Consider the following 27,938-nt stretch of genomic DNA (forward strand, 5'->3'; position numbering starts at 1 on the left):
GCTTCAGAGTTTCGAATCCAGGTGAGGACTTTTTTAGAGTACCGTATATTTTGGCCTTTTTGTTTTTATTATGATAGGAAAGTGAATAGAGACAGGATGTGAGAGGGAGAGGTAGATGGGCTAGGATTAGGACATGACCCTGGCTGGATTTGAACCCGTGTCACCATGGACACCAAACGGCCTATGAATGGCACAGATGAAGTAGCACAGTATCCTCATCACCCTCAAGGTCTCGTCTTTATGATGTGAACTTATTTACACGTATGCACTCTTTTGTAAGTAATGCGTAATAAACACTTCTACTAAGAGTAATGTAATGACACCTAATTTCTAAGGCACCTCCATCTCAGTGTAAATATTATCATCTTTTTCCTCAGAGGCGCGAGACCCCATCTCCATGGACGACTGTTGTAAGGACGGCCGAGAGAGAGCTCTGGACAGCCAGGACTGCACGGCCCTGCCGCTCATCTCCGAGTCCAGCACCTGCAGGTGAGTACGGCCCCGCCTCTTGTCCAGCACCTGCAGGTCAGTACGGCCCCGCCTCTTGTCCAGCACCTGCAGGTCAGTACGGCCCTACCTCTTATAGCACCTGCAGGTCAGTACGGCCCTACCTCTTATAGCACCTGCAGGTCAGTACGGCCCTACCTCTTATAGCACCTGCAGGTCAGTACGGCCCTGCCGCTCATATCCGAGTCCAGCACCTGCAGGTCAGTACGGCCCTGCCTCTTGTCCAGCACCTGCAGGTCAGTACGGCCCTACCTCTTATAGCACCTGCAGGTCAGTACGGCCCTGCCGCTCATATCCGAGTCCAGCACCTGCAGGTCAGTACGGCCCTGCCTCTTATTGCACCTGCAGGTCAGTACGGCCCTGCCTCTTATCTAGCACCTGCAGGTCAGTACGACCCTGCCTCTTATCTAGCACCTGCAGGTCAGTGCTGATGTGGATGTGGAAACCGGATGACAACTACAATAAGGTCTAGCCATCCATTCACACTATGGCTAGGAAGCCACATGCTACGGGTGCTTCACATTTGCACTTTCAATTTGGGCTAGAAAATAAGCCTAAAGACATTACGTTGACAACGGATTTGGAGTGAATCGAATGAACGGGAGTTGGTGGTGGTGGAGGGGAAACCTTTGCTCCACAAGATTAGCCGAGCGCAATGATACAGTACTAATACTAATACTTAAAGAGGTCAATGGCCTAGTGTGGTAGCAAATAATGGCTACAGCTCATAGCATCAACATAGAGGTCAAGCAGCTAGCAGCACTTCATCTGGCATTGTGGAGTCCAGGAGAGGAGCAGAGCTGGCGGTAGTCTGGTGGTGACAAACAGAGCTGCCAAATGTTGCTAAAACTCGGTATGTCTGTCTCACTAGCTGCTTTGGCAGTAAGTCTTGCGCTCCTAAATGTAACCATAGATTATCAGGATAAAACTGATAGCTGTGTCCACAGGTGTGGCTAATAAAAGGGCTGAATGGCCAGTGAGTTGAGGAAACCACTGATGACAATGGGCGGCGAGAGAAAACGTTAACGTCAAGCCCTGGTGACAACGGTAGGCTACAGTTGGTAGCCATCAGTGGTGGCTCGATGTGGTCTGGGCAATTGCAAAACCAAATCAGTCACTTGATTCTCCTGCCACCAGCAAAACTGTTTCTTTTGGAGCACAGCATGATCCAGAAATTTGTTCAAATTAGAGTAGTGAGGGAGTTGGGTGGGGGTGGTGGTGGTGGTTGAGGAGGAGAGGGGATGGTTTTACTGGGAGTGGGGTGGTGGTGGTGGTTGAGGAGGAGAGGGGATGGTGTTAGTGGGAGTGGGGTTTAAGCAAAAGGGGGTATTTCCAAACCCAGGAAATACCTAGGAGGTGAAACTATAGCGAGCGAGAGGGCTGAAGAGGAATAACAGGAAATCTGAGGATTATTTCAGACACACGAGGAGAGAAAAAAAAACTCAAGAGAGAAGAAAAGAAAAATAAGACAAGAAGAAGTAGTGAAAAGAAAAACAGCAGCCTGACTGTGCCCTTAAAAGGCTCTGTTGTGGCTAAAGAGTGGGCTCCCGTTTATATGGGAAAGATTTCCTGCAAGGGCTTGATGAAGAGAACCTTTTTGGATTGGATGGATGGAGGTTGGGAGTTAGTGTTCGTATAAGTGCCCACTTGCTCTGTCTGGCTGCAAAGTGGCTTACCGTAAAAATACAGACCACACGATCACCTCTGATTCAGCGCTCGACGCCACAATAGGCCCACTGACCTACGCAGCTTGGCTCCAGGACAGAGGGTGGAGAGGGGTTTGCCAGAGAGAGAGAGAGAGAGAGAGAGAGAGAGAGAGAGAGGGACAGAGACAGAGACAGAAAGGGAGAGAGAGACAGACAGACAGAGAGATAGACAGAGAGAGAGAGAGAGAGAGAGAGAGAGAGAGAGAGAGAGAGAGAGAGAGAGAGAGAGAGAGAGAGAGAGAGAGAGAGAGAGATAGAGAGATAGAGAGAGAGAGAGAGAGAGAGAGAGAGAGCACAGCTCAGTCATGGTCTGATAACAGAAAAATAATTAAAAAAAGAAACAGAGTTGTGGTTTTGGAAGACCTCTCCTCTCCTCCCCTGTCCCCTCCTCTCCTCTCCTCTCCTCTCCTCTCCTCTCCTCTCCTCTCCTCTCCTCTCCTCTCCTCTCTCTCTCTCTCTTCTCTTCTCTTCTCTTCTCTTCTCTTCTCCTCTCCTCTATTCTCCTCTCCTCTATTCTCCTCTCCTCTCCTCTATTCTCCTCTCCTCTATTCTCCTCTCCTCTATTCTCCTCTCCTCTCCTCTATTCTCCTCTCCTCTATTCTCCTCTCCTCTATTCTCCTCTCCTCTCCTCTATTCTCCTCTCCTCTCCTCTCCTCTCCTCAGGGAGACATGATGCAGCGAGACAAAAGCAAAACAATGGAAAGTAAACAGCAGGTCTTTCGCAATCTCACTCTGAGAGAAGCACACTGTCAGATTGGATAGCCTCAGTAAGCCCATGTGGTTGCGTAAGGAGCTAAATGTTCCTGGTGTGTGTTTTCTTCTCTTTCCCCTTGTGTTAGGGGTCTATTCTCCTTCACCCCTGTGTGTGTGTTGGTCTGTGTGTGTGTGTGTGTGGGTCTGTGTGTGTGTGTGTGTGTGTGTGGGTCTGTGTGTGTGTGTGTGGGTCTGTGTGTGTGTGTGGGTCTGTGTGTGTGGGTCTGTGTGTGTGTGTGTGGGTCTGTGTGTGTGTGTGTGGGGGTCTCTGTGTGTGTGTGTGTGCGTGTGCGTGTGTGCGTGCGTGCATGTGTATGTGTGTGTGTGCCTAATACGATAGCGCAGGAGCAGTGCGCTAATATGTGTGTGTGTGTGTGTGTGTGTGTGTGTGTGTCTGTGTCTGTGTGTGTATGTGTGTGTGTGTGTGTGTGTGTGTGTGTGTGTGTGTGTGTGTGTGTGTGTGTGTGTGTGTGTGTGTGTGTGTGTGTGTGTGTGTGTGTGTGTGTGTGTGTGTGTGTGCCTAACAGGATAGCTCAGGAGCAGTGCTGTGCGGCCGTGCTGGAGGACACCAGCTGTACCAGTGGCATCAACATGGCCAAGGAGCAGGGGGCTTGCGAAGCGCTATTCACCGCTAGCACCTCCACCTGCGAAGCCAAGACGGCTAAGGTGAACACACACACACACACACACACACACACACACACACACACACACACACACACACACACACACACACACACACACACACACACACACACACACACACACACACACACACACTATTCACCGCTAGCACCTCCACCTGCGAGGCCAAGACGGCTAAGGTGAACACACACACACACACACACACACACCAGCACCAGCACCTGTGAAGCCAAGACGGCTAAGGTGAGGGGCACACACGCGCACACGCACGCGCACACGCACACGCACACGCACACGCACACACACACACTTCACTGCCAGCACCAACATCTGTGAGGACAAGACGGCTAACGTGAGTAGTAGCACTGCTGCTGACAGACAAGATCACACACACATACACACACACACACACACACACACACACACACACACACACACACACACACACACACACACACACACACACACACACACACACACACACACACACACACACACACACACAGCACCTGCAAAGCCAAGACGGCTAAGGTGAACACACACACACACATACACACACACACAGCACCTGTGAAGCCAAGACGGCTAAGGTGAACACACACACACACACACACACACACACACACACACACACACACACACACACACACACACACACACACACACACACACACACACACACACACACACACACACACAGGAGCACTGCTGCTGACAGACAAGATCACACACACACACACACACACACACACACACACACACACACACACACACACACACACACACACACACACACACACACACACACACACACACACACACACATATACACACACACACAGCACTGCTGCTGCTGCTGCTGATGGCTACTGCTGACAGACAAGATGATTAGTCACTTCCTGTCTGGCCCGTCCTGTCTGGAGTGGACTCAACTGCAACTGAGGCAGAGTGTGTGGAGGATGTGGAGTTGTGTGTGTGTGCGGGGGGGAGGGTTTTATGGGCATGGTGTGTGTGTGTGTGTGTGTGTGTGTGTGTGTGTGTGTGTGTGTGTGTGTGTGTGTGTGTGTGTGTGTGTGTGTGTGTGTGTGTGTGTGTGTGTGTGTGTGTGTGTGTGTGTCTTAGTCAATGTGTGTGTTTGTGTATGTGTGTGTGCGTGTGTGCGTGTGTGCATGTGTGTGTCTTAGTCAATGTGTGTGTTTGTGTGTGTGCCTGTGCGTCAAGAAGGGCCGGGAGGGCAGAGAGGAGATGCATTATTACACTGTAAATAACTCCCATAAAAATACAAACAAAAGGCAGAGAACCTCTGCAGAGTGCCATAGAGAGAGAGAGAGAGAGAGAGAGAGAGAGAGAGAGAGAGAGAGAGAGAGACAGAGAGAGAGAGAGAGAGAGAGAGAGAGAGAGAGAGAGAGAGAGAGATAGAGAGAATGTGTGTGTGTGTGTGTGGTGTGGGGTGAGTGTGTGTGTGTGTGTGTGTGTGTGTGTGTGTGTGTGTGTGTGTGTGTGTGTGTGTGTGTGTGTGTGTGTGTGTGTGTGTGTGTCTGCACTTGAGGTGTATGTACCTGAGCCTATATACATCCAGTGGATGTGCTGTGTGTGTGTGTGTGTGTGTGTGTGTGTGTGTGTGTGTGTGTGTGTGTGTGTGTGTGTGTGTGTGTGTGTGTGTGTGTGTGTGTGTGTGTGTGTGTGTGTGTGTGTGTGTGTGTGTGTGTGTGTGTGTGTGTGTGTTATATACCGAGCAGGTGACGTGCTGTGTCAGGATCAGAGTGATTGTTCCTGGCTGTGTTTACAGGAGCAGGACGGGACTCGTTTACGCCGAACTTGTAGCTCTTTGCACATATCAGTCTGACTGCACACCGCGCCACTCTCTACTCTCCTCTGCTTTTCTCTCCTCTGTTCTCCTCAAGGCTCCTACAGCCTCTACTGCCTCGAGGCCTTTTGTGTCACACACAGGAAGCTTGGCAAATAACCAAATGTCAGCAATAAAATTCTGACTCTCTGTTTGTGTGTGTGTGTGTGTGTGTGTGTGTGTGTGTGTGTGTGTGTGTGTGTGTGTGTGTGTGTGTGTGTGTGTGTGTGTGTGTGTGTGTGTGTGTGTGTGTGTGTGTGTGTGTGTGTGTGTGTGTGTGTGTGTGTGTTGCTCGCTATCATTCCGAAGCACCTGAGAAGCATGAGGGCACCTGAGTGCATTTACTTCACAACACATTTAAATGCATCTAAACTGTTCAACATTGCAACAGGTTAAACAGAAAAAATATTAAAAGTTACTCTGCTGCCTTGAGTTTATAAGTTCACTCATTGAGTAAGCGTACAAACCCAAGGCAGCAGAGCAACTTACTTTTTTACTTTTAACTTGCTATATTACAGTGTATTACAGTGTATTACAGTGTATTACAATAACTGCAGTTACATGTAGGAATCTTCCCATTCTAAACAGAATGGTGGCAGTATTTAGATTGTGCATAAGTCGTGTAAACTTTTAACTCATTCAGAAAGTGTCTGTGTCCTGGTAATGTTCCGGTTGCCGAACGCTGTCCCACACATGTGAATGGAGTAGTTCATTTTATGTAAACCAAATACTCACAATATCCCATTTAAAACCAGAGTGCTCTGTGCATGTAACTGTACCAACTGTTTATATTTTCAAACCACACTATTAGTGGAGGAGAAGAAATACCTGATTGATTCCAAAAGTAATTAATGGATTGATACTGCATCATTCATATAGGCTACAATCTCTGCATGATGCATTATTTGCAATACTTTTCATTCATGTGACGCTTTATTTTGTAGATCACACACTCCATGTGGTCAGCACCACCAGATTTTACTCACTTCTTCAACTTGTTTGCAAATGGAACTAGTTGATTTTGCTGTAATGTCATATCAATGTTGTTATGATGTAGTGAAGCATTTTCAGCAAGTGAATAGGGTCGCCGGCGACCCCTGCTGCAGTAAGAGGCTACGAAGTGTGTTTTTAAACATTTTTACAATAATGTGTGTTTTGACTCAAATAAAGACAGTCATCTGCCTTGCAGAGATAGACATACAGTAAGTTGCATAATGTGATGGCAGGTCTGAGGGGAAGTGAGTAACCAGCAGCCCGTTTGATCTTGTGCCATACCCTCATCCCGCATCACGCATTCCTCATCCCGCATCCCTCATGTGGCACAATCCTACCCCACCCTACCCCATCCCACCCCACCCTACACTACCTTACCCCCATCTGTTTCTGTCCACTGTCACCCTTCGACCACATTGTTCCTACCTTTTCTCTGTCTCTGTCTCTGTCTCTCTCTATATATATATCTCTCTCTCTCTGTCTCCGTCTCTCTCTCTCTCTATCTCTATCTCTCTCTCTCTCTCTATCTCTCTCTCTCTGTCTCTCTCTCTCTCTCTCCCTCTCTCTCCTCATCAGATGTGTTGTGACTGCTGCCTGCTGGGTAGGGCGGCCCAGGAGACTGGTGTGCCGTGTGACCTGAGCCTGGCGGTGGGCTACCAGTGTGGCCTGGTGAGCCGCGCCTGCTGCAGCCATGCGGAGGGCAACAGCACCACGGACGCCAGCAACGTGCTCGACGAGGCCACTCTACCAGGTCAGGGGGCAGGGGGCAGGGGGTCACTCTACCAGGTCAGGTGTCAGGGGGCAGGGGGCAGGGGGTCACTCTACCAGGTCAGGGGGCAGGGGGCAGGGGGCAGGGGGCAGGGGGCAGGGGTCACTCTACCAGGTCAGGGGGCAGGGGGCAGGGGGTCACTCTACCAGGTCAGGGGGCAGAGGGAAGGGGTCACTCTACCAGGTCAGGGCATTAACGAGGTCACTCTTCCAGGGCAAGGGGCAGGGGTCACTCTCTACCAGGTGAGGGGTCACTCTCTACCAGGTGAGGGGTCACTCTCTACCAGGTCAGGGCATTAACGAGGCCACTCTACTAGGTCAGGGCATTAACGAGGCCACTCTACCAGGTCAGGGGTCAGGGGTCAGGGGTCAGGGGTCACTCATGAAGCCACCTACTCACCTAAACCAGGTCAAGTTAAGAGGTAAATCACCCATTGATTTTTCCATTAGATGATTCTTAAGGAAATGAAGACTCCAGGTTCTTCTATTCGATTTTTTTTTTTTTTTACTTTACTTAACCTGGTTTACTCCTGAACCAGCTTCTTAAGCGGCGGACACACACAAAGCTAGCTTTTCGCTTGCTCGCCTACTCGCCACTCTTTCATGGAACGTTCACTGAAAGTTCCCGCTGCCAATGAACAGGCGAGAAGTACCGAACTCTGCATTCCAATTGGTTACTCACTTAGTCGCCTCGCTTGAAGATAAAATATTTTCAACTCGGGATCCGCCTACATCGCATCGCTTGTACAGTACTCGCCTGCGAGTCTCGCTGGAACACATCGACATTCTATTGACTTCATTCGTTGAGCGAGCAACTAGTAGCAATGTGTGTGTACGGCCCTTTAGTATTGGCCCCTACATCTCACATACAATACTTATAATCACTTAGGTTACGCTCATAGAAATCGATGATGTTTATTCTGCACTTCGCTAGAAAATGAGTCTGACTTGATTTGGTGTTTTGGTCTGAGTCATATTACTTTTCTTGTTGTTTGTGGCTGTACGCAATATCCTCCAGTATGAGTCATGCAGATTTTAATACCCAGACAATCATACTACCAAGCTGCTGTACTGTGGGGAGATACTGGAGTGAAATCCCGGAGTCCTGACATGAATAGTGAGGAGAATGAGGGTTGCTGCTAAGTGCTTTGTTTTGGTCCCTGTGAGGGCGTATAATGTTCCATCCAGCACTGGACTGGCCATCAGGCATAGCAGGTATTTCCCGGTGGGCCCCGCACCCTCAAGTGACCCTATTTTTTCAGAAATTTCAGATTTCTTTTTTACATTTCTGAAAATAGGGGCTCAGAAGAGTGTGGGGCCCACCGGTGAGACAGTTCTGCTCCACTAATCATGAGGGGGATAAAAGTGCCCTGGTCCTATTTCTCCCCTAGTCCAGCCGCGGTTCCATCCACCCACTCCTTCCCTCTGTAGTAACAATAATATTGTTGGTCATGGTCTTTTAGGGCCTCCTGTTTAGTTAAACGGACTGTGGATTTGTCCCGACATTCCCCCTACCTTGTGGTATCCTTCTGAAGAATAGCTCTACTAAAGTAATACCCTATTTATCTCTGGGGAACATCTAACTCTACTTAAGTAATACCCTATCTATCTCTGGGGACTATCTAGCGTCCTAGTCTAATGCCTTGAGTCATTGCCCTCAGAAGACCAAACCAAAACCCCCACACATTTGTCAACAGTAGTCTGCCCTCTAGTGGCCCTGCAGGAGATTGCATTGTGCTGCCAGCGCCAGCAAGACTCGGCACATTTCTTTCAGCCTTAACAATGCAAGTTAAGACTCTCCTCTTTCGTGATTATCTACTGCACTAATGCTTGAGCTGCACCAGTCCCTGACCAGACTCTATGGAATGATGAGTATGTGTGTGTACTCTGTCTTAATGTACCTTAAACATACCAAAACAAAACTAACCCTACTTTGCATCTGCACTTGTTGTTCTGAATATTTCCTCTGCGCTTTGTTTCTAAGTGATGACTAGTATGATTATGTCCTCGATTGTAAGTCGCTTTGGTTTAAATGCCGAAATGCAATGCATTGTCAAATGCAATGTAATGTAATGTAATAATGTACCTTAATAACATGCTGTCTGTCTCGTCATCATACAGGTTCAGGCCTGGTTAAAACTAATGGAAACTCAGCCACTCAGCTCCCACTCAGCGATGCGTGCCAAGGTAAGGCGCTTTGTACAATATGCCAACATAGTGTTTTATTTTGTAATAAATATCTACATTCGGTAACACTTCCAAATAAGGGGCCATAATTAACAGTAAAGTAGTTACAACCTAATACTTAAGTAAGGGTTAATGATCATTACTTAATGCCACATTAGACACATATTAATTGTTATTATTATATGGTTGTGACGTCATCTGTCGAATGCTCCATTCATTTCAACGGGGCTCCCCAACGTTCGGACGTCTGTTATTTTTCGATAACGGACGGGTTGGTCTATAACAGACCGCTGTCAATGCCAACAAGACTTTTCACTGCTAAAGCGACTTTTCAACAAGACTCTAATCAGCTGCTGTGATAGACAGCACCCGTTGTCCTGTGGTCAATGGCAACAAGACGTTCACTGCTAAAGCCACTGGCTTGTATACAAGTCAGTGGCTAAAGCGAATGTTTCATATCACTCCGCAGGGGGTCCGGTCTTTTGTCACTCTAATCAGCTGCTGTGATAGACAACACCTGTCCTGGCTAGCCTACCTAGCTGTTGCCTAGTGGTGTTCCACAACGGCACTGTTTTGTTTTGCGCAGCAACAATCTTAACATTAAATAGGTCTAAAGAAATGTCCCCGCATGTGTGAATCATTTAAGTATATCCATATAATAAGCGGGTTAACTTTCGGCGAGTCGGTCGCTTTGTGGAATAGCAGCACTTCAGAGAGAACAAGACCCCTCCGCTCCGCGTCGGGGTCTAAAGATTCTCTCTGTCGTGCTGCTATTCCACGGTAGCGACCTTCTCGCCGAAAGTTAACCCGCTTATTATATGGATATACTTAAATGATTCACACATGCGGGGACATTTCTTTAGATTTCCTTTACATTTCCTTCTCGCCGAACGTTAACCCTTACTTAATGCATTAGCAAGCAGTTACTTAACTATTAGATAACTATTACCTTGTGTCACAAGTTAATAGCATATTATTATTTAACTATTAGATAAGTAAGGACACAGTTAATAGTTAAGTAGCTATCAGGTCATACTGAACTAAGGACCAAAATTAACACTTACTTAATACAAAAGTAAGGCATAACTAATGGTTAATTAATACTTAAATATTGAGTTTTGGGACCCTTATATTAGAGTTGGCTGAGGATAACTAATGGTTAATTAATAGATAGATATTGTTGTTTGGGACCCTTATATTAGAGTTGGCTGCGGATAACTAATGGTTAATTAATTGATAGATATTGGTGTTTGGGACCCTTATAATAGAGTTGGCTGAGCATACCCAATAGTTAATTAATTAATCTACTGTGACATCTAGTTTTCACTCGTTCAAATCACTGTAATAGTTGCAACAGGAGCGATTATATAGCAAGGATTGGACGTACACTTCTCAATGATGGTGGGGTAATGAGATGTAATTTTTTTTACTGGTAAAAACCCTACAATAAATGCAGAACATTATGAAGAGAATAGTTTTGAAGCAAAACTAAACCATTCCTTTGTGATAATTAAGTTAATGTTTGAAAATATTAGCTCCAAGAAGTGCAGTGCATGATGGGTACGCAATCTACAGACAACAATATTTCGGTATTATTTAATCATTAGATTAGGTACAGTTAATAGTTAAGTAGCTATTAGGTCATACTTAACTAAGGACCTTAATTAACACTTACTTAATACAAAAGCAAGGCATATCTAATGATTAAATAATACCGAACTATTGTTGTCTGTAGATTGCGTACCCATCATGCACTGCTCTTCTTGGAGCTAATATTCTCAAACATTAACCTAATTATCACAGAGGAATTTGTGAATTACTCTTCATAATGTTCTGCATTTATTGCAGGGTTTTTACCATTAAAACTAATAAGTGGTACATGAAAAAATTACATCTCATCACCCCACCATCATTGAGAAGTGTACGTCTAATCCTTGCTATATAATGGCTCCTGTTGCCACAGTGATTCGAACGTCTGAAAACTAGATGTCACAGTAGATTAATTAATTAACTATTAGGTATGCTCAGCCAACTCTATTATAAGGGTCCCAAACACCAATATCTATCGATTAATTAACCATTAGTTATCCGCAGCCAACTCTAATATAAGGGTCCCAAACAACAATATCGATCTATTAATTAACCATGAGTTATCCTCAGCCAACTCTAATATAAGGGTCCCAAAACCCAATATTTAAGTATTAATTAACCATTAGTTATGCCTTACTTTTGTATTATGTAAGTGTTAATTTTGGTCCTTAGTTAAGTATGACCTGATAGCTACTTAACTATTAACTGTGCCCTTACTTATCTATTAGTTAAATAATAATATGCTATTAACTTGTAACACAAGGTAATAGTTATCTAATAGTTAAGTAACTGCTTACTAATGTTCAACATATGCATTCATAACAATTAATATGTGTCTAATGTGCCATTAAGTAATGATTATTAACCCTTACTTAAGTATTAGGTTGTAGCTACTTTACTGTTAATTATGGCCCCTTATTTGGAAGTGTTACCCTACATTCTGTAAATATGCCCACCCACCCCCCCCGCCATCTCTCTTTGTGTTTGTGCGTGCGTGCATGCGCACGTGTTTGTGTATGTGTGTGTGTGTGTGCGTGTGTGTGTGTGTGTAAATACCAGAGGCTAAATGTGGTCAGAAGTGTGAAGGTAATGGCACCTGCCTGTGCCACTCGGGCTTCAAACTCAAACCAGATGGGAGGTCATGTGACGGTAAGTCGGATAACTTCCTCTTCTACTACCTCCTCCATTTCCTCCTCGCTCCCCGTAAGTCGGGCTGCTTCCTCCTCGCTCCCTGTTGTTTTTACAAGCTTACTTGGGATCACACACATACACGCTGCAGCAGCACCAGTGGTCACTTTAGTTGGAAGCCACAAGGCCCCTGACATGATGTTATAGATGCCCCCCCCCCTTACATGATATTATAGATGCCCCCCCTTACATGATATTATAGATGCCCCCCCCCTTACATGATATTATAGATGCCCCCCCCCCTGACATGATGTTATAGATGCCCCCCCCCCTTACATGATGCTATAGATGGCCTATAGAGCCCCTTACATGATCAATAGTCATACTAATACTACACTATACTGTACTATACTATACACTATACTGTACTATACTATACTATACTATACTATACTATACTGCACTATACTGTACTATACTATACTATACTATACTATACTATACTATACTATACTATACTATACTATACTATACTGTACTGTACTATACTATACTATACTGTACTGTACTATACTATACACTATACTGTACTGTACTATAATGTATCTCTCTCTCCTCAGATATAAATGAGTGCTTGCTGGGTGCCTATAGCTGCAGGGCAGGGGAGCGCTGCATACTATACTATACTATACTATACTATACTATACTATACTATACTATACTATACTATACTATACTATACTATACTATACTATACTATACTATACTATACTGCCGTGCAAAACAAGAACGCAGTAACTCAAAATGGTTGATTTTTTTTATATCGGAAATGGGTTTTAAACTACCTCATTTGTCTTGTGTCCAAAAATGGTGGTCTAACACCGTCCCGTTTTGGAGAAAACTCATTTTGAAAGTGCAAAAATGACCCAAAAAAAGTTACTGCTTGTTGTATTTAAAGGTTATGTCGTACAAAACAAAAACGCAGTCGGCGAGTTACTGCTGCACGTTTCAATGGTTTGGGAGTAGACAGTAATACAAGCTAAGAACGCAGTAACTCCTGCAGTAACTCCATTTTGTGGCAGTAATACCAGCCAAGAACGCAGTAACTCGTTTTTTTGTGGCAAAAAGACACATAAATGTTGTTTTTTTGCGTTTTTTAGGGTGCATTAAATTTCTATCCTAAACGAGCATTAAGTGTCACCACCAATTTACCGACAACACAGTTGTCGCGCCATACGGGAAACTTTGAAGCCTTTTTTCTCAGTTTGCCGTTTTCAGAGTTACTGCGTTCTTAGATTGTAGGGCAGTATACTATACTATAATATACTATACTATACTATACTGTACTCTACTATACTCTACTATACTATATGTTATCTTCCCTCCTCAGATATAAATGAGTGCCTGCTGGGGGCCTACAGCTGCAGGGCAGGGGAGCGCTGTATCAACACTCTGGGATCCTACAGATGCCAACGCGACGTCAGCTGCGGCACCGGCTACGAGCTCACCGATACCAACCTCTGCAAAGGTTAGTAGAGTAGAGTAGGTTAGTGAGAGGGGAGGACAGATACCTGCTGGTCAAATGGTAGTAAAATGCCAGTAGAGGCTGAGTGCTCAGTAGAGGCTCAGTAGAGGCTGAGTGCTCGTGCAATTCTTTTACAGTAATTATATGCTAAGCAGTGGCGTGCACAGACATTTTTGGGGGGCAGGTGCTGGGGGTGGGGTTGGAGGGGTTTTGGGGGCATGTGGAGCTTGTGGCTGCCTTTCTAGACAACATAGGCTATATGTTTTATCTGGCCATTATTGTCACATGCTTTTGATTGTGAAGCATTTATAGATTATCATGGCAAGGTGGGACCACGGTACATTGTGACAAAAAAAATCTAAAAAGAACTCTCAAAAAGGGCATTTCTTTGTCCTCTAGGTCAGTGTTTCTCAACAGGGGTGCCAGGGCACCCTGGGGTGCGGCAGGCCACCCTCAGGGGTGCCGCGGAAACGTGGCTGATAAATAAATTATGAAATATAATACATATTTGTCTAAATTGATAAGGTAATGTTAGTCAGTGGAATCTTTCATCTGCCATTTACGCACAATTATAAAATAAAGTAAATATAGGTCGCCCCAGTCAGCTGCAACTTCGAACGTAGGTTGTGTGACGTGTGTTACTTTTCTAAGCTTGTGTGGTATCGGATGCGATGCCATTTTACGGCTTGTTGGTTTGGGGTGCCTCGAAATTTTTCATGAATTGAAAGGGTGCCTCGCCTAAAAAAAGGTTGAGAAACACTGCTGTAGGTCAAAGGAGCAGGTGCTTTAGCACCACCTCATCCCTATCTGTGCACACCTACTGTATGAGGCTAAGTGTTGATGGGCAAGTTGGATCAATCCAATCCACTGACCCACATTCCAAATGAGCTGCTTTTACCTGATGGCCACCTGGTTGAACTGGACAGGTAAATCAGGTCATTCGGGATATGTGACACTGCATTATAACTAATAATGAATACAGATTAGCCATCACTGTGTTATGGCCATGTTGAATCAGAAGTATCTCCTCTTTGTATGTGAAAAGTTAACTGTGTTGAACACTGTGTTGAAAAATCAAGATTGGAACACTGATGCTGAAATTGAAATGTAGCTGACATTACCAAGAGCCTCAAGTAACAGATTAAGACTTTGACATAACACTTTTGGTGACAGTAAGGTTATAACTGAGGTTCTGCAAAAGGGTTTAATTTCATGCCACTACACTTGATAATTATCTACGTTTTTTTATGCATCAACTGATTTCACAATAAATGGTGAACTTCACAAACTCATGGATTTCTTTCCAGATATTGATGAATGTGAAACCGGCACACACAACTGCCCGGGTGATTTCGAGTGCCAGAATACGCCGGGGTCTTTTCGCTGTCGGCCCAAAGTGCAGTGCGGACAGGGCTTCATCCAGGATGCCTTGGGAAACTGCATAGGTAAGAGGAGACATGGCATGGACAAGAAAACCGTTGACCTCTACTCTCTAAATGCCAGGAAAATACTGACGTTCACTTTTTTGTATAGGCCTACTGTAATAATTGTTTGACACCGTCATGTTTGGACGCATTATTAATTGTTAGGCAGCTGTTGAATTGTTAGTCAACTATCTAAGTGTTACCTCTCCAAGAGTTGAATTTGACATCATATATTCTCAGAAAAGTGTAAAATAACACTGTTGTTTTCACTGTGCATCTATAAACTGTATGTGTGTGTGTGTGTGTCTGTGTGCGTGTGTGCGTGCGTGCATGCGTGTGTGTGTGTGTGTGTGTGTGTGTGTGTGTGTGTGTGTGTGTGTGTGCGTGCGTGCATGTGCGTGTGTGTGTGCATGCGTGCGTGCGTGGTGTGTGTGTGTGTGTGTGTGTGTGTGTGTGTGTGTGTGTGTGTGTGTGTGTGTGTGTGTGTGTGTGTGTGTGTGTGTGTGTGTGTGTGTGTGTGTGTGGGTTTGTGTGTGTGTGTGTGTGCGCGCTAGACATTAATGAGTGTCTGAGCCAGAGTGGTCCGTGTCCGACCGGCCAGACGTGTTTCAACACCGTGGGCTCCTTCACCTGCCAGAGGAACTCAGTCAGCTGCGGACGAGGATACCACCTCAACGCAGAGGGCACACGCTGTGTAGGTTAGTACTATACCACCTGGACGCAGAGGGCACACGCTGTGTAGGTTACAATGACTTATGTAGACCTCCTTGGTAGGTTAGTACTATACCACCTGGACGCAGAGGGCCCGTGTTGTGTAGGTGAGGCCTACTGTATACACACAACATACACACACAATGCTGGGCTGACAAGGATACCACCTGAATGCAGAGGGCATGTGCTGTGTAGGTCGGTACTATACCACCTCAACGCAGAGGGCACACGCTGTGTAGGTTAGTACCACCTCAATGCAGAGGGCACGTGCTGTGTAGGTTAGTACTATACCACCTCAATGCAGAGGGCATGTGCTGTGTAGGTGGGTACTATACCACCTCAATGCAGAGGGCACGCGCTGTGTAGGTTAGTACCACCTCAACGCAGAGGGCACACGCTGTGTAGGTTAGTACCACCTCAATGCAGAGGGCACGCGCTGTGGAGGTGGGTACCAGGGATGGAAATAAGCACCCATCCACTTGCCAATGACGGGTACATTTCAGTGGTGACTGGTACATTTTTGAACCCACCGGTCACTTTGACTGGTAAAAACAGTGAGAATTTTAAATCTACCTGCCACCATGACTGGTGGGGAAAAAACTTAAGTTCCACCCCTTGTGGGTACTATACCATCTCAATGCAGAGGGCACATGCTGTGTAGGTTAGTACCACCTCAGTACAGATTACAGATTACTCTTCACTGGGGGGGGCTTTAGTCGTCCTCCAGGTGGCCGGCCAATAAGCGAACACACTTGGTCAGCGATTGGTCACCATTCATTTTAAACCAGAGTTGAGTTCACTTTTCCGACCCAAGCGCTCCAGGCCATCGAGGATCCAGACCAACAATGAATTACGAAGTAATTAATGAGGTCTGGTAAAACCAGGATAGGTGCGCACATCCAAAGTCACTTCTTGCTGGTGGCAGACAATCGTATCAGACAGCTGAAGGAGGTAGGTCTGCACACTGCCAAATGGGTTCCAAAAAAAATAAACTTAATTTCATTAAGACAAGCTACATTTCGATCACCCTGGATCTTCATGGGTATCTCTTGGTGCTGATTTAGCAGTGTGTAGACCTGCCTTTACAACTGGCCGAGTCACATGCTCAATAGGTCAGCATTGATTTTCTCTTCATGATGCATCAGGCTATCAAAGATACTGCAGACATGCTGTTCTTCAGTCTTGAATCTCCTTGTATCTTGTGTCCATCACACATTTTCGTTTTATTTTTTCAGGTATTTTTTTTTAACTGCACAGTGTCTTAGGTGCTTTCCGTTTCATTGTGCAGCACAGACAATTCATGTGTAGTTTTCATTGTACTGATGCTAGTCTATTCTACTCTATTATTTTGTATTCTACTCTATTCTACTCTACTCTAATCTATTCTATTCTAGTCTATTCTAGTCTATTCTAGTCTATTCTGGATCTTATCTGCAACCCCTCTTTTCCCTCCCCCACTGATCTCTTCCCCCTCCACCAGTTATTTTCTAGCTTTCATCTCCCGGACTCCTCTGAAATATCTGACCTCATCTCCAAATCCACGCCCTCCACCTGTCAGCTTGATCCCCTCCCCACAACCCTAGTCAAATCCTGCCTCCCCTCTCTCCCCTTCATTTCTACCATCATCCACTCCTCACTCTCCACTGGTACTGTACCCTCTCTGTTCAAAATTGCTGCTGTCACCCCTATACTCAAAAAAACTGGCTCTGATCCCTCTGACTACAACAACCTCAGCCCAATCTCCAACCTTCCATTCATCTCCAAAATTCTAGAAAAAATTGTAGCCTCTCAACTCCATTCCCAGCTAACTCATAACTCCCTCTATGAGCACTTCCAGTCTGGTTTTCGCCCCCGACATAGCACTGAAACTGCCCTAGTTAAAATCACTAATGACCTGCTCATGGCTGCTGACTCTGGCCTACTCTCTATTGTCATTCTCCTTGACCTCAGTGCAGTCTTTGACACCATCTCTCATTCCATCCTTCTACACAGACTCTTCTCAATTGGCATAACTAACACACCCCTTAACTGGTTCCATTCTTATCTCTCTGACCGTTCTCAATTTATTCAAATGAAGTCATTTAAATCCAAGCCCTCCCCTGTCACCTCTGGTGTTCCTCAAGGTTCTGTTCTGGGGTCAATCCTCTTCATCACCTTCCTCCTTCCCCTTGGTAATATCTTCCGCAAATTCAAAATGAATTTCCATCGCTATGCTGATGACACCCAGCTCTATTTATCTGGCAAACCCTCTGACACTCTCCCTTCCCCCTCCCTCACCACCTGTCTTTCTGAAATCAAATCCTGGTTCACCTCCAATTTTTTAAAACTGAATTCTAACAAAACTGAAGTCCTACTAGTTGGCACCAAATCCACCTTATCCAAAGCAAAGAGTTTTTCCTTCTCAATCCATAACTCTCCTGTCTCCCCCTCCCCTCAAGTTAAGAGTTTGAGCGTCATGCTTGATGGCTCTCTATCCTTCCTCTCCCACATTATTCTTATTTTATTTAGTACCCCTGTCACTTTATGTGACACCATGTCTCTTTGATAGGATGCACTAGGTCACTGTTGGTATTATCCACATGTTCATTGTGGGTTGCTTGTATGTTATGTGTGTCCTATGTCCTGAATGTTTTGTATGAGCGAAGCTCACTTTACTGCAAATCAAATCTACCCTTGGGTACCAATAAAGTAATCTAATCTAATCTAATTAACAACATCACACGGTCTGCTTATTTCCACCTACGTAACATTAACCGTCTCCGCCCCTCTCTCAATTCCCATTCTACCTCCATTCTTGTACACAGTCTTGTCACCTCCCGCATTGATTACTGTAATTCTCTCCTCTTTGGTCTCCCTCAAAAATCTCTCCACAAGCTCCAACTGGTCCAGAACTCAGCTGCCCGCATCATTACTAAAACCCCTTCCTGTCACCATATTACCCCTGCACTGCAACATCTCCACTGGCTCCCTATCAAATTTAGAATTAATTTTAAAATACTTCTTCACACCTTCAAGGCTATCCACAATCTTGCCCCACTTATCTATCTAATCTCATTCACATTGCTGTTCCCTCTCGCCCCCTCCGTTCCTCATCCTCCATTCTCCTCTCTGTCCCCTCTGCCCGTCTTAGTACCATGGGGTATAGAGCTTTCAGCTGCTCTGCTCCTCAGCTGTGGAATGCGCTTCCCCCTGACATCCACAATACTGACTCTCTGCCCCTGTTCAAATCCAGACTAAAAACCCATCTGTTTCAGTTAGCCTATTCTTTATGATTCTTTAACTCTGTTTTGTTTTATTTAATTTTATTTCATATTTTTCATTATTTATTTATTTATTTATTTTTGTTTAAAAATAATTCTGTTTGTGTCTTGTTTTATTTTTTTGTTTCTCTCTGTACAGTGTCCTTGAGTGTTTTGAAAGGCGCTTTTAAACAAAATGCATTATTATTATTCTATTCTATTCTATTCTATTCTATTCTATTCTATTCTATTCTATTCTATTCTATTCTATTCTATCTTGAACAGTCCAAGGGAGAGCCATAAACCCCTCTTACTAGCTCGTTTTGTTCTCTGTTGCTCATATTTTTCTGTGTCCTTGTTTCATTCACAACTCCTCTGGGCAGCGAGCCATATCACACAGTAATTTGTAGCTATTGAGCACAAGCCATGCTGTGACTCAACTGAAACATGCCATGATTCATGCACTTAATAAATGATACAATAGACCACTTAATCATAAACAATTACAAACACGCTCATGTGATTTCAATAAAGCCATAAGTCATGAGTGTTTTTCTGTATGTGTGTGTCCCAGACGTTGATGAGTGTAAGCAGCCGGAGGGTGTGTGTGCTGACCATGGCTGCATCAATCTGGTGGGCTCGTACCGCTGTGAGTGCAAGAGTGGCTACGTCTTCAACAGCCTCACCAGGACCTGTGAAGGTAACCCCAACTACACTTCACAGTAATATTACTTTACATTACTGTCATTTTTACACAGTAAATGTTGCAGTGTTATTAATACAACACTTAGAGAGTCAATATAACATGTGTATTTGGTCACAGAGTACTCTCTGAATTAACACTACATTCTTTACTTTGTACATTAATTTCTATACAGTTTAATAAACATGTAATAGGGTTAGCTACTTTGTGCAGTGCAAGTATTAGACAAATCTTGATACTGTATGTACTGTACATACACTAAGAAAAGAAAGCCCACTGTGAAATAAAGTTTCATCTCCTTTAGTTATCCATTACATTTTTATTTAATGTTCTGTTACTAATATGTGTCAATCTGTTATTGTTTTGCTTTTGGAACTCAGACGTCAACGAGTGCAGGCACTACCCTGGACGCCTGTGTGCCCACAAGTGTGAGAACATGTTGGGGTCCTACAAGTGCAGCTGCACCACGGGCTTCAAGCTGTCTGCTGATGGCAGAAACTGTGACGGTGAGAAATGGACAAAAACTAACAATAATCTGTTTTATATTGCCGTGACCATTACAACAAGTATTACTTCTATTGCATCTCACTTTTAAGGCACACAAACACAATCCAATGGTGTAGCATATTGCTCTTCTCTCACCATGTCATAGTGTCATCTATAAAACATTGCAGCCAGTTAAAGGTAAAAAAGAAAGTTGCCCTGCTGCCTTAATTGTGAAAGTTTACTCAACTTGAGAAAGCCTTGAGTTGAGTAAAGTCTCGAGTTGAGTTAACCTACAAACCAGTGACGTGCGCTGGGATTTATGGCTGGTGAGGCAACTTTTTCAATATCAGATTTTCAAATAAATAATTGCCAAATAGGCCTACCGACAAGTTCCATATGTCGTAGCAGTTTTCTTAACATAAGGTAGGCCTACATATTTTGACATACTGCATTTCCGCAGAGAAAATGCTATTAGATCTCTCTCTCTCCCTCTCACACACACACACACACACACACACACACACACACACACACACACACACACACACACACACACACACACACACACACACACACACACACACACACACACACACACACACACACACACAGGATTCAAACAGTGGTCTCACATAAACCACTCAGCACCAATGTGGACAGCAGAGCAGAGCAGAGGAGAGGAGAGGAGAGTAGTGGAGAGGAGAGGAGAGGAGAGGAGAGGAGAGGAGAGAAGGGGAGGAGAGGAGAGGAGAGAAGGGGAGGGGAGAGGAGAGGAGGAGAGAAGAGGAGAGAGGAGATGAGAGAGGAGGAGAGGGGAGGAGAAGAGAGAGGAGATGAGAGGAGAAATGAGGACTGGAGAGGAGCTCAAGGAGAGGAGAGGAGAGGGAGAGGAGAAGAGAGAAGAGGAGAGGAGATGGGAAAAGAGTATCCTGGTGAACCAGTAGCCTGTAACATGGTGTCATATAGACCGCTGAGCACCACGGCGAACAAACCGGTGTGATGGCTTTTGTGATACGCACTGGATTCTCGTGCAAATGTAGGCCTACATCTACTTGTACGAGGCTACGGCAAGCGATGTGGGACAAAGGTGTGGCAGGAAGCGAATGTCAACGTAAACAGATTACACAAGCTTCGATATGGTCACCAAATATTTTGGGACTGTCATTTCTGTTATGCCTACACCTTGGAATTAAATCAGAGTCTTGTAGTTACACGGGTATATTTGATTTACCTCAACGGTACCCTGTACTCAACTTTACAAACAGTTACCGGGCACACGAGAATCCGGTGCCCATCACAAAAGCTACCACACCGGACAGAATCACGGAGTATTCTCTCTCTCCCCACGGGTCTCACAAACACAGGCTTCACACACAGGAAATTGGTCTTACCTGAACTCCTACATCAGGTCCATGCGCCGCTCTTTTCCTTCACTTTGTGAAGGCGTTGTGGGGCGTTGTGCATGCTAACGTTACTTTAGCCGGTGCTGTTCATACAAAGCCCCAAACGTCGCCCCAAACGTCCAAAGCAATTTGGCATTGAATATGAGTAGCCGCGAGGATTTGTGTTTCGTGAGGCTCCTTAGTCCTTAGTAAATTGTTAAGTCGTAAAATCCCATGCGAATGGTCTTCCACACATTCTCGCCGGTTGCAAACAAGACACAGGGGAAACAACAAATATTTTCTGTTGTACCACTCACTTTGAAATGATCGGGTAGTTATAATCCTCTGACCGGTCACCTGCAGTAAACCCTTCAGCTCTGCCGGTCCTCCATTATTTATCACATATTTTCCCCTTGGAAATCCAACTTTGAGAATGCTCTTAGTTTCGTTATGAAATCCACTTGTAGCAGTCAAAGTGAACAAGCTAGCCAACAACACCGACTGACTGTATTGTGAACTAGAGATTCGCTATGACGTAACTGTCCAGCAAGACTCTCAACACCAGAAGGAGTCTGCGGCCAGGCTACTGCTCGCCTCACCATTGTATCTTTCAGTGGGCGTTATGCAAAAGCGTCCAGAGTAAAGAAATGATAATCACACGTAGAAAATATTTTAAAAAATATCAGGAAATGAGGGCACACCATACATACTTCTATTAAGTGTATAAAAACGTTTAATACAATATTACCAGGTTGCATTCACAGAACGAGCAACATGGCGCATGCGCTCAAACTTGTTAACGAGGGATTGCGCAATCCGGGGTGAGGCCAGTTCAGAGTTGGCCCAAATTCAGCGTATTCGGAGCAATTTGACATGAAATGGGCAAATATTACGATTTTGGTCACGGAAATGATTGAAAATGAGTGAAACTGTTTAAATACTGCTCAAATGGTAGTTATGGTGCAGATGCTCGAAAACAATAGCTGTTATTGTTACTATTATTCACATTTACTGCATCTCATCATTCTCATCTGGAGCTGGTGAGGCCGTGCCTCCCCTGCCGTATTGGAGTGCACGTGCCTGTTACAAACGTAAGGCAGCAGGGTGACTTACTTCTTTATGTTTAACTGGCTTCCAATGTTTGACAGTACACTAGACGCACATTGTACTGTATCATATTGCATTGAAATTGCTACTCCTTCAGCAATGTGTTTTCCCATGTCATTATGACTTCAGTATGTTGCATGTTATAATTAATGTATAATTCAGTAATTTCTTGTGTACTACTGTGTTGTAGATGTTAACGAGTGTGAGAGCAATCCCTGTAGCCAAGAGTGTGCCAACGTCTATGGGTCCTACCAGTGCTACTGTCGCCGTGGATACCAGCTCAGCGATGTAGACGGCATCAGCTGTGAAGGTGAGATGGCTGCCGATGGATTACTGTGGCTGGCTATATAGTTACTTTGGCTGCTGATGGCTTACTGTGGCTGCCAATGGCTTACTGTGGCTGGCTATGTGATTACTGTAGCTGACTAGTTACTGTGGCTGGCTATGTGATTACTGTGGCTGGCTATGGCTTACTGTAGCTGGCTATGTGATTACTGTAGCTGACTAGTTACTGTGGCTGGCTATGTGATTACTGTGGCTGGCTATGTGATTACTGTGGCTGGCTATGTAGTTACTGTGGCTGGCTATGGCTTACTGTAGCTGGCTATGTGATTACTGTGGCTGGCTATGTAGTTACTGTGGCTGGCTATGTAGTTACTGTAGCTGACTATGGCCTGGAGAGTTTTCATTCAAATGTACATTTTAGCAAACAGTAAGAGAAAGTTGTGCAACCTGGCCTCCAGTCCAGCCATCCAGGGCAGTAGCCTTCTGAGAGTGCAACAAAGTGCACGTTTGGTATTACATTACATTACGTTACATTACATTACACTTAGCTGACGCTTTTATATGCAAAGCGACTTACAGTTGTTTAGGTACAAGGTATTGGTTACAGGCACTGGAGCAGTGTGGGGTTAGGTGCCTTGCTCAAGGTCACGTCAGCCATGGATGGAGGTGCTAGTAAGGGTGGGGTTTGAACCTGCAACCCTCTGATCTAAAAGCCAGTGCTCTAGCCATTAAGCCATGACTGTCCCATGAGCCATGACTGTCCCTTGGTACATTGGAGGCCCAGATTTTACATCTAAAAAAAATGTGTGCTGGCCTTTAAATCAGAGGGTTGCTGATTCAAATCCCACCCTTACCAACACCTCTATCCATGGCTGAAGAGGTGCCCTTGAGCAAGACACCTAATCCCACATTGTTCCAGGGCCTGTAACCAATACCCTGTACCTAAATAGCTGTCGCTTTGGGTAAAAAAGTGTTAGCTAAGTGTAATGTAATGTACTGTACTTTACTGTACTGTAATGTACTGTACTGTACTGTACTGTAATGTAATGTTGGACGTCTGTCTCTTTTCTCCAGATATCGATGAGTGTGCTCTCCCCACCGGAGGACACATCTGTTCCTATCGCTGCCACAACAGCCCCGGCAGTTTCCACTGCACGTGCCCGGACTCCGGCTACACACTGGCACCCAACGGACGCAGCTGCCAAGGTCAGTCCATCAGCAGAGAAGCTGGTTCAGAAGTAAACAGGGTTAAGAGGTAAATCACCTAATAGAAGAGCCAAAGTCCTCAGGTTCAGGAGTAAACTAGTTTAAGTTAAGAGGTAAATCATCTAACAAAAGAGCCTAGAGTCCTCATTTTCTTTAGAAATCATTTACTCCTGAACCAGCTTCTTAGTATACCCCTCTGTGCTGTTCATTCAATTACCGATGCCATTCAGCATTCTAAATGAGCCGGACAGCAGATAAAATATGGCACTACCACCACAGCCACATGTCCTGTAGTGCAAATAAAAAATGTACTTTCATGCAGAGATGACGAAAATGTGGAATCTGTGCTTGCTGGTTGTTGCTACTGGCACACTGGTTGGTTTTCATGGGCTGGTTTTGACGGAGACCACAAACCCTCACCAGCAGGAGCTGCTGTAGAGTCTGGCTGTATGTACTGCCACCAAGGTGCAGCTGTAAATCAATACTTATACAAGGCAGGCAGGGACATGATGATACAGTCAACAATGTCACCACATTTTAAAAGATGTTTTTTTTTAAACGTATGTTAAATAGTAAAGGCAAAATCTAGCATTATTTTCACTTTTATAAATTAATAAATTGTACTTTGGTCTACCTTAAGCACACATGGCGTAGATGCACAAGGTTAGCTTCCTGCTTTCTAAATGCTAGTGTAAGAGATGCCATGTTCGCTAGCAGAGCGTGGTGATGAATGTAAACCTCACTTCCAAAGCCTTACTCGCCGGTCTGCTCTCCATACCTATGCTGTACTGTGTGGGGTTTTGGGTCCAGTCTGCCCTCCATACCCATGCTGCACTGTGGGGTTGAGGGTTTGAGACTGGCTCCGCACTGTGTGGAATGTCCTAGGTTGCACTATGGATAAATTGACTTGAAATTCTCAACAAAGTAATTTCCGAACACCATAAATAAGTCATTTTGAGCCCCAAATAAGTCAACGCTCATTTTTTGCTATCCTTTTTTTGCATGAAATTTGCTCACAGTAACAGTCCAACTGATAAACGCATTACTAAATCCTAACTGCTGTGGTAGCGTGTAGTCTAATGGCGGGCAGCAGTGACTCGTGCAAACTTAATAACACCCAGAATCATCTGAGAAAACAAAACAGGAAAATAAATGGATATTTATGATTTATTGCCAATAATGTAATCATATAGTAATGAGATTATAGTCTATATATCAGCTCTGCACTGTAAGTCAGACTGGGCCTGGCCTGAGGGGTGTGTCCAGTGTCTCTTGAGGATAAATCATTTCTATTTGACAATACACAATAACATATACACTGCACACATTAGCCAATAATCAGAGATGCGGGGGAGCTGTGGTACAGTTCAAAGGCTTGCATGGCCATGGGGACCCAGGTTGGAGCCCACGGGGGCCCAGGTTTGAATCCAGTCTCCATCATTTCCTGTCCACCACTTTTAGTCATAATAAAGGCAGAAAATAAGTAAATAAATCTAATAAACAATCAGAGATGGCCGGTAGGTTAACACCCAGTTGTCTTGTCTGCCTTATTACCCGCAGACGTGGACGAGTGTTTGGCCGGCTCTCACACCTGTCAGGGCACGGAGAGCTGCTTCAACGTGCAGGGAGGATTCCGCTGCCTGTCCTTCGACTGTCCTCAAAACTACAGACGCTCAGGGGAGACGTAAGTATTTATTTCTATATTACTATACATTATGTATACTGTAGGACTTCTGGCTCTCACACCCACATCAACATTATATTAAGTAATTACTAGAGAGCATTGTAAGGGTGTCATCCTAAGTTCAGACATATAAATCCCTCATAGCAGGTTGCATGTTAACGAGCCATCAAACAACACTGCCCTGGGCCCTGGATCCAGCAACAAATCCAACAAGTAAAATAACAGGCTAATAAAATAACAGCCCACCCTAATTCACGATTGACTGTGACCTTACTGTGATGCTTACGCTGTCTTACGTATACAGGGCGTTGGCCTGACAAGTCAGCCTGATAAACATGTATGGATACTAGGGATGGGTATTGGCAAAGGGTTATAGATTCAATGTGCATTATAATACACATGCCAAGATGCAATGCAATTCTATCACGATGCATTATGATTCATGTACTGTTGTGATGCATTGAAATGTTTACTTCATTAAATGTTAGGACTGTAACGATATTGTATTGAATCGAGAACGATGCTGTCACGAGTCACAATCCTNTATCGTGATGCAAGGAGGCAGTATCGTTATACACCCTTTTAAAGTTCGGTTACACTTCAGTCCCGAAAACAACCACGATATGAGTTGGTAGTGCATCCAAACTTCAAATCAATATCATTATCATTTTTACCTTTTTTTTACGTTATTAGTGACATCTTTTTAAAATCATGGGGTTTATCCAGGGGTCCCATGTCCATACACGTCAAAAATCGTCATACGAACCAAATCGTGAGTTGAGTGTATCGTTACAGCCCTAGTAAATGTGTACAAATACAGCTTATTTGTCCGTTGCTGTGTTGCATTCATAAGTCAATTTATTTTATCATCTAGGAGAGAGCTCCAGTATAATTACAACAGCAATACTACCTACTCTCTACTGAACAACATGAACCAGTGGCAAATTCAATTGTATTATTATTATTAAATAATCGATTCTCATGAATCGATACAGTATATCGTGAAAATAAGTAGCGATGCATTTTTATAATGATTTATTTGCACACCCCTAATTAATACCAGTCATAGCTTAGATTGTCAGTTTTCACCAGAATGTTAAATGTCTTTTCGTGGCTTGTTTTTACTTGGCTGTAATGTTCTGCATGTTCAATGCTGATGCATTTATTTGTTTAATCCCAACATGCATGTTCTCAGAGAATGCTTCCAACGATATGAACACTCTACATATTAATTTGTGAATGCAGTGAATGCTAGTCATCCCAGCCTCTTTGGAGAAAGTCTTGGAGTGGGATTGAGCTTATTGTTGTCCTGGTCTTGTGTGGATGTTCTACCATATCACTCTGGTTTGCTCGCATCGCATGCCACCCACTGCATCAACTCATCGACTCTCCCTCTCTCTGTCTTTCTCTCTCTATCTCCGCTTTCTGTTCTGTTTTGTTTTTCTGTCCAATTCTGTTTGTCCTCTCCTCTTCCTCCTCCTCCCCCAATATCTCTCTCCCTCCATCTCTCTCTCCTTTCTACAGTCGTTGTGAGCGCTTGACTTGCAATCAGAATAGCGAGTGCCTGGGCATGCCAGTGAGAATAACACACTACCAGCTCACCTTCCCCATCAACATCCCCACCCCCACCGTCATCTTCCGGATGGGGCCCTCGAACGTGCTGCCCGGCGACAGCGTCCGCGTCTCCATCGCCGAGGGCAACGAGGGGGGCTTCTTCGGCGTGGAGAGCGGGCCCTCTGGTGGCGCCATGCTGGTCCAGAAGCCCATCACACAGCCCAACGACTTCCAGCTGACGCTCCTCATGAAGCTGACGCGCCACGGCCTGCTCACCACATACATGGCCAAAGTGCGCGTGTTCGTCACCGAGCTCAGCCAGCCCAACGCCGTGACGGCCAATTAATTCATTAATAACTCAAAAAGAAAGAAGCTCACCGCACACTTATTGGACTTTTTGCTCGTTAATTCAGCGCGAACAAACAATAGCAAAAAGTAAAATAAGTGTGTGGTAAACTTCTTTCTATTTAAGTATCAAACACTCCTGCGTTTACCAGCACCTAGAATCT

The 27,938-nt window shown here is 44.8% G+C and overlaps 1 protein-coding gene across 3 annotated transcripts in view; it reads left to right on the forward strand.

Moving 5' to 3' along the window:
* fbln1 (fibulin 1) overlaps nt 1-27,938 on the forward strand; it is a 65,986-nt gene that overhangs the window by 8,353 nt on the left and 29,695 nt on the right. Inside the window, exons 2-15 of one of the 3 annotated variants that reach the window (XM_063196663.1) lie at nt 378-489; nt 3,494-3,632; nt 7,027-7,201; nt 9,340-9,405; nt 12,055-12,144; nt 13,514-13,651; nt 14,956-15,093; nt 15,627-15,770; nt 19,597-19,722; nt 20,106-20,231; nt 22,891-23,010; nt 24,060-24,191; nt 25,752-25,875; nt 27,400-27,938. The exon at nt 27,400-27,938 is cut by the window's right edge and continues 708 nt beyond it. In XM_063196663.1, coding sequence (XP_063052733.1) covers nt 378-489; nt 3,494-3,632; nt 7,027-7,201; nt 9,340-9,405; nt 12,055-12,144; nt 13,514-13,651; nt 14,956-15,093; nt 15,627-15,770; nt 19,597-19,722; nt 20,106-20,231; nt 22,891-23,010; nt 24,060-24,191; nt 25,752-25,875; nt 27,400-27,775 — 2,006 coding nt within the window. In that variant the 3' untranslated portion in view covers nt 27,776-27,938. Of the gene's footprint in view, nt 1-377; nt 490-792; nt 822-3,493; nt 3,633-7,026; nt 7,202-9,339; nt 9,406-12,054; nt 12,145-13,513; nt 13,652-14,955; nt 15,094-15,626; nt 15,771-19,596; nt 19,723-20,105; nt 20,232-22,890; nt 23,011-24,059; nt 24,192-25,751; nt 25,876-27,399 lie in introns of those variants that run through there. The other 2 variants (XM_063196662.1, XM_063196664.1) reach the window with 2 other exon arrangements.

This window comes from Engraulis encrasicolus, chromosome 4 (assembly GCF_034702125.1).
Source record: "Engraulis encrasicolus isolate BLACKSEA-1 chromosome 4, IST_EnEncr_1.0, whole genome shotgun sequence".
Lineage (NCBI taxonomy): Eukaryota > Metazoa > Chordata > Actinopteri > Clupeiformes > Engraulidae > Engraulis > Engraulis encrasicolus.